This window comes from Nomascus leucogenys, chromosome 10, assembly GCF_006542625.1.
Source record: "Nomascus leucogenys isolate Asia chromosome 10, Asia_NLE_v1, whole genome shotgun sequence".
Lineage (NCBI taxonomy): Eukaryota > Metazoa > Chordata > Mammalia > Primates > Hylobatidae > Nomascus > Nomascus leucogenys.
The window spans coordinates 76,863,124-76,876,848 of record NC_044390.1 but is presented as its reverse complement, the minus strand read 5'-3'; the positions used below and the strand labels follow the sequence as shown (position 1 = coordinate 76,876,848).

Sequence of the window (13,725 nt, the reverse complement as noted above, 5' to 3'; positions counted from 1 at the left end):
TTGCGTGTGCCCTGAGGCTTTGAGACAGGAAATATCCCACCCCCACCCTCGTACCCTCACCCCAAGAAGGAGAGAAGGCGGCTTCGACTGCCTCTGGAGAGTTCAGGACCCAGTTGCTGTGTGCCTTCAGGCAAGTTGCCTCCCCTCTCTGAACCTCAGTTTCCTCTCTTTCAAAATAAGAGTACTCATCCCTACTTCTCAAATGTGGCTTCTTCCTTTTCCCTGAGGGCCTTCCCCTTCTTTTGTGCCTAATTCAATACGATGGACAGGACTAGTTAGGGTGTACTAGAAATGAGACCCAGCCACCCAGGTCAGGATTGGGTTCCAGTCCTTGCTCTGCCACAAACTCATTATGAGTCCTTGCAGTGTAATTGGGGAAACTGAGGTCCAGAGAGGAGAAAGGACTTACCCAGTTTCCCCAATTGCAATACAAGAGGCAGGACTCAGCATTTCCTGAAGTCCTGTTTGTTCCATGGGGTGTAAATAGATGGAAACAAAAACTTACGTGGTCAAAAAAGTTAGGGAAATGCTGATTAAAGCTAAAAGGGGGCTGGGCATGGTGGCTCATGCCTGTAATCCCAGCACTTTGGGAGGCCTTCAAGGCAGGCGGATCACTTGAGGTCAGGAGTTTGAGACCAGCCTGGTCAACATGGCAAAACCCCATCTCTACTAAAAATACAAAAATTAGCCGGGCGTAGTGGCACATGCCTGTAATCCCAGCTACTCGGGAGGCTGAGGCAGGAGAACCGCTTGAACCTGGAAGGCAGAGGTTACAGTGAGCCGAGACTGTGCCACTGCAAAAAAGTTAAAAGGGAATCTTGCCTGCAGGATCTGTTAGCATCTTTAATATGTTAATGCGATTTGTGTATCTCCAACAGCCAGGATAGGCATCTGTTTCTCACTCTTTTGACTGGGAAACCCACTTTCCAAGGTGACTTGGAAGTCAGCTGCACTAGGCGAGGAAGGGAATACTCCACCTTTGTTGTATGTCTTTTACCTAATGGCTCTGTGCTACCCAGGGGATTTGACCACCTATCTCCTAAGTTAAACCTCACATGGTATATACATTAAAATATTAGCCTCATTTTATTTTATTTTATGAGACGAGGTCTTGTTCTGTTGCCCAGGCTGTAGTGCAGTGGTGCGATCATGGCTCACTGCAGCCTCGACCTCCTGGGCTCAAGTGATCCTCCCACCTCAGCCTTCTGTGTAGCTGGGACTACAGGCACACACCACACCCAGCTAATCTTAAAATTGTTTGTACAGATAGGGGTCTCATGATACTGCCCAAGCTGGTCTTGAACTCCTGGGCTCAAGTGATCCTCCAGCCTTTGCTTCCCAAAGTGCTGGGGTTACCCGTATGAGCCACAGCTCCCCGTTGGAGCCTCATTTTACAGTTGGGAAATAGGTGACTCAGGAGTGATCACTTGCCTGAGGCCACACACACCTGCACACAGCCTCAGGATGGAACGAGTTCTGTCTGACCCTCAGACAACTACATCCCACAGCACTCAGAGGGGTCCTCTTACAGGACGAATCTGCCCTATCATCTTGACCACACATCATCTGATGCCACCTCACTCCTCCAGGTGCCACCACTTCCTTCAACAGATCTGGAAATTGAGGCTCAGAGAGGCACACAAGTCACCCAGGGTCACATGTGGAGTCAGTGGGATACTAAGTTCAGTTTTCTTGCCTCCTCCCCTCCCCCTCCCCCTGCCACTCGCTGGCGAGCTGGTGATGGTGGCAATTTAAACAGAAAACCTTTAGTACCTCGCTCTCACCTATCGCGCTGGCCAGACCCCACCTTCTCCGGCCAACGTTGGGGGTGGGACGGGGTGTGGGCCCTTTAAGAGCACCCAGGAGGGATGGGCAGGCGCAGTGGTGCTGGGCAGACGTGGAGCTGGGCGTGAAGGAGTCCAGGCTGCAGCCGAGGGAGCCGAGTAGGACAAAGTTAGGAGTCGCTGTTTGGATGGTAAGTTCAGAAGTTGGAACTTGTCTCAGTTTCCTTGCTCCAGAAATGGGGCTGTGATCTAAAGACAGGGATGTGAGTGAAGAAAACACAGAACCATCCTGGAAAGGTGAGTGTCTACTAACATAGCTTCGTCTATCCAAATCTGCGCCGAGCCCCCGTGGCCTTCTGGGGCAGCTCTGATCTCTCTGTAAGGTCACCTGTCTCTGACCTGGGGTGATCTTCTAATGGTCACTATGACAGGAAGTGATAGCCGAGGTTTTCTGCACACTGGCTACTGTATTGGACAGCTCCGTGGTAAAGGGTGTGAGCCCAGGACAGCTAAATAGAAAAGGGTCCTAGTGTCAGAATAGAGACCTAGAGAAGGACTGCAGCTCCCGCCCGGGGCCTGGATGAGCTGGTGGCTTCTCCCCTCTTTCTCCCCCACCCACGGGGACATCTGGGCAGCCGGGGCTCTGGGATCCAAGGCTGGGCCTGGGTTCTGGAGCCAAATTGGCCACATTTGGTGGTTGACAGTTGTTTTCTATTCTCTGCAAAGGGTTGCAGCTGGGAACTCGGCGGACTCAGAATCAGACAGGCCTGTGTTCTATCCCAGCCACTTCTCCATTCGTCATCCTCAGCTGTGTGACTTTGGGCAAAGTGATTGCACTTCTGTGGGTCTCACTAACCTTGTCTGTAATGTGGGTGCATGCACCTCTGTTGCGCCAAGTGGTTGTGAGGAACTAGTAACGTTTAGCCCCGAGCCTGGTATCCGGTCTGCCTGTAGTAAGTGTGAGATCTCAGTAATTGTAGCAGCGATAGCAATGCTTTGGTCACCTGTCCTTCCCCATCAATGTGGTAATCAAAGGGGATTGGTTGTATAAAGAAACCATGCTAGAATGGCCACCAAAGGGCACTTTGAGATCAGCCAGCCCAGTTTCTAGATAGGGAAACTGAGGCCCAAGGAGGCACAGGGATTCAGGGCTAGAGCCCCAGCTGGGTTCCTGGGCCCAGACCCGGATTGTGCCATGCGCCCCTACACGCCACACACACAGACCCCACCCTGTGGAGGATGAGGAGGTTTTTCCAGGATAGCAGGTGCGTCCTTTGCCCTGATATCCAAATATGAGGGACCCAGCATGGAGAGTGGCTCCAGCCTCTCCCGTTTCCCCTCTCCTGATATCCCAGTGTGGGGACGCCTGGCAGTTGACCAAGGACATGGGGACCTAGGTGACCCCAGTGGTGGTGCCTGGGAACAGCTGAGCCATAGGCCACCTCCCAGTGTAACACCTGGCCCTAGACCTTGGTTTCCTGCCCCACTCCCTCCCGAGTGCTCACACTGTGCTTTTCTCTGCTTGAATTCCCTCTCGGGTTCTGGTGCCGCCCCCTTAGGAAATGGATTGGTTAGGGTCACTCACAGTGGCATTATCAGGATTGGAACCCAAGTCTAGCCCACTGCAGAGGCTGGGCCTGTTGGGCTTGCCCCGTCCAGGCTCCCCTGGGTTCCAGATGCACTCAGGCGGGCTTTGATTATGAATGGGGGTGGGGGTGGGGCTTGCAGCCAGAACACCTGGCTCCCTCTCAACATCCTCGTGGCCGTTAGTCAGGTTGTGTCCTCATCTGTAAAATGGGCATGATTTTATCATTTACCTGATAGACTCAAGTGAGGTCAGAAAAGCACTCTGTCAATTGCTGTTTATACTAGTTGTGTCCAATTTGTGATGATTCCTGGCAGCCTTCCATGCAGCTCTGCCTTTCCCAGCTCCTCACCCTGCAGGGCCCGGCTCCTGCTCCCCAGGGGCTGGGGTGATGTGCTTGGCTCGTTGACCCAGTGCAGAAGGGCCTGGGTCCCACCCTGGACACAGTCCCTTCCTCTCGGAGCCTCTGTTTCCTCTTCTGTGGACTGGGTAGTATGTGCTGCCCGACCTGGATGCCTGGTCTCAGGGAGGTGGACCACCCTCTGCAGAGTCGAATCCAAGGCGTCCCCTCTGCCCTGGACTTCACCATTGCCAGCCACCCTGGCAGGGCTCTGTGAATGGGAGGGGAGGCCTGCCTTAGCCGGAAGTTCTCCAGTTCCTCTGGCCCTGATATTGGGCTAGGAGGCTGGGGGAGAAGAGCTGGGAAGAGGCGAAGGCAGGAACGGGACACAGGGAAGAGTCCATGCTGTGAGGTTTGAACCCCAGCTTCCCACAGATTTGCCGTGTGACCTCGCACAGATTGCTACACGTCTTAGTTTTTTCCTCTCGAACGCCTCCCACCCTGCAAGGGTGTTGTGAGGCTCTGGCAAGACACAGTATGTAGGAAAATGCCTGGTCCACAGTCAAGGCCTAATAAATGCTGAGCTCCCTGGGGCAGGAGTGGTCTCCTGCCAATCCCCAGGCACCAGAGCAGGGGGTGGGTGGGCACTGGGATGTCTGGCCTGGCTGAGATGGGGTTGGCCATGGAGATGGCTGCTGCCTAGCCACTGTGGCCTGTCCCCAGCCCCACTGCCACCATGGCCCCTTGGAGCATGCCAGGCACAGAGGAAGAGCTGGGAAGAAATTGTGATGGAGGGGAGATGCCCCCGCCCCCCCCGGGACCACCATGAAGGGAATGAGGAAGAGGGCCCTCGTCTGGTTCTGTCTCTGCCGCTCTAGGGATCGATTGCTGGCCCTGACCTAGCAGCCATCAGCCTGTGTGCTAAACGACTATGTCCATCTCGAAAGGGCTGGACTAGGGGAAGCACTGAGGGCAGGATGCTCCACGCACAGGAGGTACCCGGAGGTTCCTGGCCTGCTTCCCTCCCGGGCTGCAAGCCTGGTCAGCTGGGAGGAGACAGCCCCTTTCACTCCTAAGGGGAGGAAGAAAGAAAACGAAAACAACAGCTACAAAAGCAACCCGACAGCTGAGACACCATCTGTGTTTTCCTTTTTTTTTCTTTCTCTTCGTTTTTAAAACAATATAGTGCAGACTGCACTTCTCACAGTAGAATATAATGGTCAATTTTAGTATAAAAAAAAAACATTCTCAGAGATTTGTAAATGCACTTAGTGCTTGAACAGGCCTTGGAGAGAGATACAGTACCGCTTCCAGAGCGCCAGAGGGGCCAGGACTTGAGGACTTCATGAGGGGACTCCTGCCTATCTTTCCCCGCCTTGATCGTGTGGGACAGGCCTTGGAGGGTGGTTTGCAGGAAAGGAGTTGGATTGGGCCTCCCAGTTAAAACCAAGAGGGTCCCAAGAGATCCCTCGAAGAAGGCAAGGGAGGTTCTCTCTGAATGGGATCTAAGATTTCAGGCCCATTGTTAGCCCCTGTGGTGCCTTTGTGCGAACAGGAAAAGGATGCCCCTTCCTCAAGATGCAGAAAATTGTAATAAATATACAAATTTGGGTGAAAGTGGTGTCTCCTTGGACAAGGTGCCCTTGTGCAGTGCACAGCCTGAACAACTGTACCCAGCAGCCCTATAAGATGTATTGGAGGGAAGGGGGAAGATGGTAGTCCGGGGTTTGGAGAATGGGGATGGGGGTGCAACTCTGTGTTAGGAAGGAATGGTGGGGGTAGGGGAAGGAGGAACAGGGGGACTGGTCTAGTCCCTGGGGCCTCTGTCAGAGTGGTCTTCACCTGGCTGGTGGGGAGACACTTTGGGCCCAGTGACTTCCTATCGGCCTCCTGTGCCCCTTTTCCAGAATACTGGGGAGCCAGTGTGGGGAGACACAGCTGCCTGACCCCTGGGGGGCTGCTCTGCCCCCACCCTGACTCTGGTGCACCTGTTTCCTCCTGCACCCCACCTTGGTCTGGGCCCCTGTCCCAGGAGGCCCAGAAAGAACCATTCCTGTTTTTGAGTGGTTTCTCTCTCCCTGCCTCTGCCAGCTTAGATAAAGGAAGGCATGGGCGTCAGTGGCTGCCCCCAGGCCCTCACTGTGTCCTGGGGCAACCAATGGTGGGGGGGGGGCCTTGGTATGTGAGGTTGCCCTGCCACCCTCCATCCGGCCGCAGTGAGGCGGCAGCCAGCCTGGCTCCCCTGTGGGCATCAGCAGGCACAGGGTGGGGCTGAGCGCCCCTATGAGCTGCCCACCCTGTTCGGCGGCCTGCCTCCTGGCTCCGCGCCCCGTCCGCATGTCCGTATGTCCGCAGGGCAGGCCTTATCTGTAGACGGGTAGGCGGATGTGGGCATGCTGGTGGTCGAGTAGCCGGGGCACAGCCACCGTCTCATAGCCCTTGCCCAGCATCTGCTCCTTGATGCAGGGCGGCCGGATGTCGTTGATGAGATACTCCAGTGACTGCAGGCTGCTGCTCAGCACCGATGTGTTGCACACACTCTTGCTGGGCAGGCCCGAGAGGGCATCTGCAGGGGGCCCAGCCAGCTCCCGGGCTGCCCCTGGCCCCAGCTCCGTGACCGCCACCGCTGCTGCCGGGTTGTAGCAGTCGCTGGTGGGGGTCACCAGCACACTGTTCCAGGGGGCCGCAAAGTACTGGCCCACGGTGAAGCTGGTGGGCAGCCCCACGCCACAGTTGAGGGGTGACCCGCTGGCCCGCTCATATGCCCGGCCCCCGCAAGCCTCAGGGGACTTGCTGGCCACCGTGCTCCCACTGTAGGCACGCAGTGGCTGGGGCGGCGGTGGGGGCGGTTTCTGCGGCCATAGCAGGTAATCCAGGCCGCTGTCTGTGTACCCTGCAGGCTTGGCGGCCCCAGCCAACGTCAAGGCTTGGGTGGCTCCCTGGCCCAGCTCAGTGCCTTTCCGGCAGTCGGACAGACCGGCTGCGGCCGAGTAGGCCATGCTGGGGAAGCTGGGCACTGGGCCGTGCTTGGCAGGGCTGGGATGGGGAACAGCCACGCCCTGGCAGGCAGGGGGTGCGGCACCCGGGGCCTGGCACTGCTGGTTGAGCTGGTAGAGGAGGCTGTGGATGGAGGGCAGGTTGGAAGGTGGCAGGGGCAGGCCCCGGCCTGGCAGGGGGATGACGGAGGCAGCAGTGGCGGCTGCAGGTAGGCCAGGTGGTGGAGCAAGCGCCTCAGGTGGCTTGGGGTAGGCCAAGGGCCCCAGAGTGCTGGGCACTGGGTAGGGCGCAATGCCCACCTGCACGGCGGCCGGTGACAGCTTGGTCCGCTTGCCCTCGGCGCTCTTGAGCACACTTTTGGCGGGCCCAGCTGGTGCGGCCGTGCTGGAGGAGGAAACCGCGGCCTTGACGATGGCCAGAAGGCCCTGGTAGCCAGCAGTGTGCTGCGGGTAGGGGCTGTAGCGCTGGCCACTGGTGTCATAGCCATTGACTGTGCGGCTGAGGTGCTTGTGCTGGGGCACACGGATGTTGGTGGGGAAGATCTTGATGGACAGCGGGCTGTTGGCCACCTTCTCGGCATAGGCGTCCAGTTCTGCTGGGCTCGGGTAGCGGGAGGAATGCATGGCGCTGGCCACCGCCTCGCCTGCGGGAGGAAACAGATGTGAGGGCCCATCAGGAGGCCACGCCCACCTCTCCCCACAGGGCTCACGAGTCCTGCCCCCTCCACTCATTTCTCATTCATTTTACTCCTTATTCCTTCTACATTTTAAAACATCGAATTTAAGTGTAAAGTGCAGGGAACTGCCTGCATCATAAGCTTGATGAACTTTCACAAAAGGAACACACCTGTTTTATGGTACCCAGGCCAGGAGACAGGACATTGCTAATCCCCTGTAGGGTCCCTGGGCCCCTCCCAGTCTCTAACCACACCACACTAACCACTATCCTGACTTCTGACATGGACTGGTTGTGCCTGGTTTGTGTACGTGGTAAGATGGAATTCTACAGTATGTACTCATTTGCACCTGGCTTCTATCACTTCATACTATGAGAGAGTCATCCGGGTGGCTGTGTGGGGAGTAGTCTGGTCTGTTTCATTGCTGTATGGTATTTGTTGTGTGACTATGCCGCAATCTATTCATCGTTTCTGTTCTTTTAGAGACAGGGTCTTGCTCTGTCACCCAGGCTGGAGTGCAGTGGTGCAGTCATGGCTCACTACAGCCTCGACCTCCTAGACTCAAGTGATCCTAGGCATGCGCTACCAGGCCTGGCTAATTTTTGTATTTTTTGCAGAGACAGGGTTGTGCCACGTTGGCCAGGCCAGTCTCAAACTCCTGAGCTCAAGTGATCCTCCTGCCTCAGCCTCCCAAAGTGCTGGGATTACAGGCATGAGCCACTGCACCTGGCCCATCCTTTCTATTCTTGATGGCATTTGGGTTGTTTCTAGCTGGGTGAGGTGGCTCACACCTGTAATCCCAGCACTTTGGGCAGCTGAAGTGGAAGGATCACTTGAGCCCAGGAGTTCAAGATCAGCCTGGGCGACACAGCAAGACCTCATCTTTATGGGAAAAAAAAAAAAAAAAAAGCCAAGCATTATGGTGCATGCCTGTAGTCCTAGCTACTTTGGAGGCTGAGGTGGGAGGATCACCTGAGCCCAGGAGTTGGAGGCTGCAGTGAGCTGTGACTGTGCCATTGCATTCCAGCCTGGCAGATAGAGCAAGACTTTGTCTCAAAAAAATAAAAGTAAATAAATACAGTGCCATGGCCCCTATAGTGTATGCAGAGTTCTGTTGGATATATACTCAGGAATGGAATTTCTAGGTCTCAGGGGAGATGCCCCTGCCCGGCTTTGGGAGAAAATGCCTGACCATTTATTCGTGAGACCATGCCAGGCTACACTCCCACCCGCAGAGCACAGGAGTTCCAGTGGCCCCACAACCTGCCAGTGCTTGGTATCATCTTTCATTCTGTCACCACTCTGGGGGACATTCCTTCCTTCTAACCCTTTTATCCTCCCTGTGCCTCCCTTCCTCACCTGTGAAACGGGATGATGACCCCCTGCCCACCTCATGGGCTGGTTAAGCGTGCTACTATGTGAACACGGCAGATGGGGCTTAGCGCCAGGGCGAGCTGCTGCCTCTTGCTTCCTGGCCCCTCCTTGAGTCTACTGTTCACCTGAAAGGCCAGCATGGCTGCTGCTGCCTTTTTAGTGAGCTGCCTGCATGGGGCTGAAGGGTACGCTCTGTGCTACAGGCTGACTGTCCCCACTGTAAGTAGACACAACTGGCCCTGCCATGGGGAAGGAGGGCCATGGCGGGCAGACTCCTGCCCCCATCCATAGCCCCTCCCTGGTCCTGAGACCTTCCCAAGGGCAGCCCACGGCTTTCCCGGGGCTGAGGGGGTGTGGAGAGTGGTGGTGGTGGAGTTCCAGGAGGCAGATGGAATGGCCCTGGGCATGTAGTTTGCCCAGCTGAGCCTCAGTTTTCCCATCTGTAGAATGGGGGTCATGATCATGCCAGGTCTCCAAGGTAGCCTCAAGGAATGGAGGCGCCAGGGGGCTCAGTAGGGGGTGAGGTACATGATAGGTGCTTGGAGCTCATTACTTTCATGGGAGCTTGGGAGAGGAGCTTCACCACTCGGCCTCTGCTTCCTCCTCTGTAAAATGGGGTGATGCTGCTGCTAATACTACTTCCCAAGGTGGCTGGGAGGGTTTGACGGGTCATGTGCGGTAGATGGCATTAACAAAAGCTGGTGTTCTGTGAGTGTATTAATACCTTTCCCGTCTGCCCAGAGAAAGGGCCCTCCCAGAAAAGGGGCAGGGGACTCATGCCACCCTTCTGACGGGCACAGGTGGGACTGGCATCGCAGCTGGGGATAGAGTGCAGACCCTGCTACCTCCCCACTGATCAGAAGGCTGCAGGCCATATCCCATCCTTCTAAAGCATCGTCCCTGACACCGTCGTGGGCTCACAACCAATCCAAGTGAAATGGGATGGAGAGGAACAGGCGGTGGTGGGACATGGGGGTCCAGAGACAGTTTCCCAAAAGGAACTGTATCCTGGTTAAGTCCTGGGCCACTGGTAGAAGGGGTGAAAAAAGAGGGAGAAACAGATTTCAGGCAGAGTAAACAGCCTAGGCAAAAGCCCTGAGGCAGAGAAGTAGTCCGGGTGGGAACTGCAAATGACTCGGGAAGAGAGAGGGAGCCCGGGGCAGGCTTGCAGAGAGAAACCCAAGAAAGGTGGCCAGCCGGGAGGGCCTCTTCGCTGCAGGACAGCGGCTCTCACTGCACGGGGCACTCTGGCTGTGTGTAGAGACATGTTTGGCTGTCACAGCTAGGGGTAGAGGTGCTACTGGCGTCGGGTGGGTCATGGCCCGGATTGCCACTAAACATCCTACAATGCACAGGACAGCTCTGCCACACAGAAGGGTCCAGTCCCAATTGTCAGCAGGGCCAAGGGGGAGAAGCCCCGACCTGGGGCACTGGGCATCCATGGGAGGTTTTAAGCAGGGTAAGGCATGGGCAGGCCTATGAGCCTAGGCAAATGAGCTTCGGTCGGCTTATTTGCCTCTGCCCTGGGGTGAAGGGTGTGGTCTGACCTGGCCAGGGCAGCAGGGAGTGAAGAAGTAGGTGGCTCTCCGTCCATCTGGCCTCACTGGGGCTGGGCAAGTGGACCCGGCCATGGCCCCCATCCCGACTCTGCCCGGGGCAGCCTCCTCCTAAGTGGCCTAAAATAAACTCGGTGTGGAGCATGGAAATGTCACTTTGGCCAAGGGGGAATCTTTCTCCGAGATTGGATTTAAACTACATTATACAAGCAATTTCATGGGCACTTAGCGCCACTCGGAGAGTCCCGCAAAAAAGGGACCAGCTCTTCATTTACCAGCCATAAATCAGCAGTTGCTATAATGAGCACAAAAATGTCACTTTTATGCAATTTTACAGATGAACAAAACTGGTGAAATTAACTGTGGTAACCTACTGGAGTCAGCAAAAGCGGCTGCCGGGGAAAAAAAAAATTATATCTGTATGTATTTTTGTTCCTCTTAAACTCTCTTCCCAAGCAAGTTTCTGCCATTGTGGTGTGAAAACTCATTTGTCCTCACCATTATACTTTCATTTGGAGTTTATCTTGAGTATCCAATGAGCCACCAACTGTGAAAATGATTAAATCTACAAAATCTATCTAATGGATGGAATGAATTAGGTGTTTAAAACCTTAAGAAGAAGAAGAAGAAGAAAAAGGAGTGCCTGTTCCTAGTCCCCATTCACTGAAAGAAGGGGCATTTTGCCCCCATGTGGTCAACAGGGCTCACTGAGGGTGACCTGGTCCCTCTGCCATTCCACAGAAAGTGCCATAATACAGAAGCTCATTTTGGTGAGCGTCTAGTATGTGCTAGGCTCCATGGCCATGGCTTTTTTTTCTTTTTCTTTTTTTTTTTTGAAGACAGGGTCTCACTCAGGGTAGAATGCAGTGGCACAATCATAGCTCACTGCAGCCTCGACCTCCCAGGCTCAAGTGATCCTCCTGCCTCAGTCTCCCAAGTAGCTGGGACTACAAGGGTGTGCCACTACACCTGGCTAATTTTTGTATTTTTTGTAGACATGGGGTCTCACTATGCTGCTCAGGCTGGTCTCGAACTCATGGGCTCAAGTGACCCTCCCACCTGGCATCTGAAAGTGCTGGGATTACAGGTCAGCACTTTGAGATGCCACTCTCATTTGGAGGCCCTAACGACCTAGAGGTGGGAGATGGTCCCCGTTTTACTGATGAGGAAACAAACAAGTTAGGACATTTGGCAGCTGGCCTCCATGATCTGCCACTCACACCAATGATTTTTATACCTCCTGGTATTCATGCCCTTGTCCAGTCCCTGGGACCCACACCAAACAGGACTGACCTGTATAACTAGTACGATACTCTGGAAGTGAAAGAATATGGCTTCCAGGGCTCAGTCATAAAAGTAGTTGTGGCTTCCTCCTCACTCGCTCTCTCAGACCACTTGCTCTGGGGGAAGCCACTGTCGTGTCAGGACACTGAAGCAGCCCATGGAGGAAGAGGCCCATGTGGCCATGAACTGCAGCCTTCAGCCAAGAAGACCATGTGAGACTTCTTGGAAGCAGATCCTCCAGCCCCAGTCAGGCCTTCGGATGAGAGTGCAGCCCTGACCAATATCCTGACTGCAACCTCTTGACAGACCCTGAGCAGAACCACTCAGCCAAGCTGCTCCCAACTTCCTAAGCCACAGAAACCATGAGAGATGTTAACTGACTGTTGCTGCCTTAAGCCACTGAGTTTTACTTGTCACACAGCAGTAGGTGACTCATGCAGGTCCCACTGTACAGAGCAGGAAGTGGAAGCTCAGAGATTCCCAAGAGCATGCAATCAGCAAAGGGTGGAGCTGAGATTCAGGCCCAGTCTGTCTGCTTTCCAGGTTGTCTTCACCCTACCTCCACCTTGAGGCAGGGCGAAGCCAGGGGCTTCATGAGGCCCTCCTCTTCCCTAGAATCAGGAGGAGGACAGTCCTGAGGAGTGACCACAGAGTCAGCCTAGAGGTTCAAGAAGGCAGGGAGGCCACCCATCAGAGGCCACCCAGGGAGGCAGCTCTCACGCCTGCCCTGGGCTTCTGCCTGGCACTTAGCAACTTTCAGCTGGTGGCCCTGAGCCCCAGTCCCTCTTAGAGATGGGCTTGGGGGAGCTGCCCAGTGCTTCAATGTGCTTCAAATGTGAGTGCCTTCAGGTGGGGCATGAGCCTCCAAGTCACTGGAGTCCCTGTCTGAAGCCTGGCCCGGCCACAATGCCCTGGTGGCCCCTGGAAGCCTTTGGGTTTGCAGCTCCTCCTTTACATCTTGTTCCCTGAAGGACTTTCCTGAGCCCACCCATGGGTGCCTCCAACCCAACCTGTTCCACCAGAGTAGCAATGGAGGTGGCTTGGGGTCCCAGACTACTTGGGGCCCTGACCCCAGCTTGGTGAAGGCTCCAGACTCTCCCTTGAAAGTGGGCCCAGCTGCGAGTGTTTAGTGCAATTGCACAGTCCCATGTTGGTAAATGTAATGGAAGGAAAAGCTCTTACATGAAGGAAGTAGGTGAGCCAGCGGGCTGGGGCAGGCTTCTCAGCAGTGGCAAGGATGGTGGGGAGGGGGCCTGCAGCTTTGTGACTCCATTCTATCAAATAGGATGCCACGGAAGTGGTGCCGTGTGACTCTCATGGCTGGGTTGTAAGAGGCAATGTGGCTTCCACCTGGAATATGTTCTCTTGGGACCTCCATCCTTGGAACCTGGCCACTGCGTTCTGACGAAGCTGAGGCCTAACATGTGAGCATGCAGGTCTTCAGATGATTTCCGTGGCCCCTACCATCACCAGGACATCACAGGGCAGCTGCACCCTCCCCACTGTGCCCGGCCCCTATTCCCGAGCATAAGTGGCTGTTTGGAGCTGCTGGTTTTGGGGTTACCACACAGCTACAGTAACCAGAACAGCAGGGCATGGGACTATGAGTGGCGAGATGGAGGGACACCTAGCTTGGACAGGGTGGTCAGCAAAGAAGCCTCCTCTGATAATGTGGCTTTGGAGTACAGATTGGAGGGAGGTGGGCAAAGGAGCCATGTGGATGGCTGATGGAAGGTAGTCTTGGGGGGTTGGTGAGTGCATGGGACCTGGGACCTGGCGCAGCTGAGGAAGCAGTTGGTGCAGGGTGAGGGTGGGTGGGGAAGACAGGCTGGAGAGGTGGGAGTACGCTGCAAACCAGCAGGCTTCAGGGCCACTGCCAGGACCTGGGGGTTTCCTCCATGTTGGAAGGTTCTGAGCTGAGAAGAGAGATCTGACTCAGGTCTTTCTACGACCCCTCAGGCTGCTGGCTGGAAAGGGGCCAAAGGAAGCCCTGGGAGCTGCCCAACTGCCAGCTCCAGGCAGAGTACCCACACCCAGGCGCCCTCAGAAGCAATGGGACTTGCTGGGCCCTAAACATGAGGTTTGAGAGGCCCTGGAGATGTGGGGGATATGGATGGGGCAGGCACATG

At 55.3% G+C, this 13,725-nt stretch overlaps 1 protein-coding gene and 1 long non-coding RNA gene across 2 annotated transcripts in view; one reads left to right on the top strand and one right to left on the bottom strand.

The window, feature by feature from the left end:
* Positions 1-1,790: 1,790 nt before the first annotated feature.
* The window catches only part of LOC115836995, a 39,648-nt gene continuing 27,713 nt past the window's right edge, over positions 1,791-13,725 (top strand). The window contains exon 1 of the long non-coding RNA XR_004032054.1: positions 1,791-2,081. This is a non-coding gene — a long non-coding RNA (uncharacterized LOC115836995). The remainder of the gene's footprint in view (positions 2,082-13,725) is intronic.
* Positions 4,837-13,725, bottom strand: part of FAM222A (family with sequence similarity 222 member A) — a 57,045-nt gene continuing 48,156 nt past the window's right edge. The window contains exon 3 of the mRNA XM_030821351.1: positions 4,837-7,349. Within this exon, the coding sequence (XP_030677211.1) occupies positions 6,073-7,349 (1,277 nt within the window). The 3' untranslated portion in view covers positions 4,837-6,072. The remainder of the gene's footprint in view (positions 7,350-13,725) is intronic.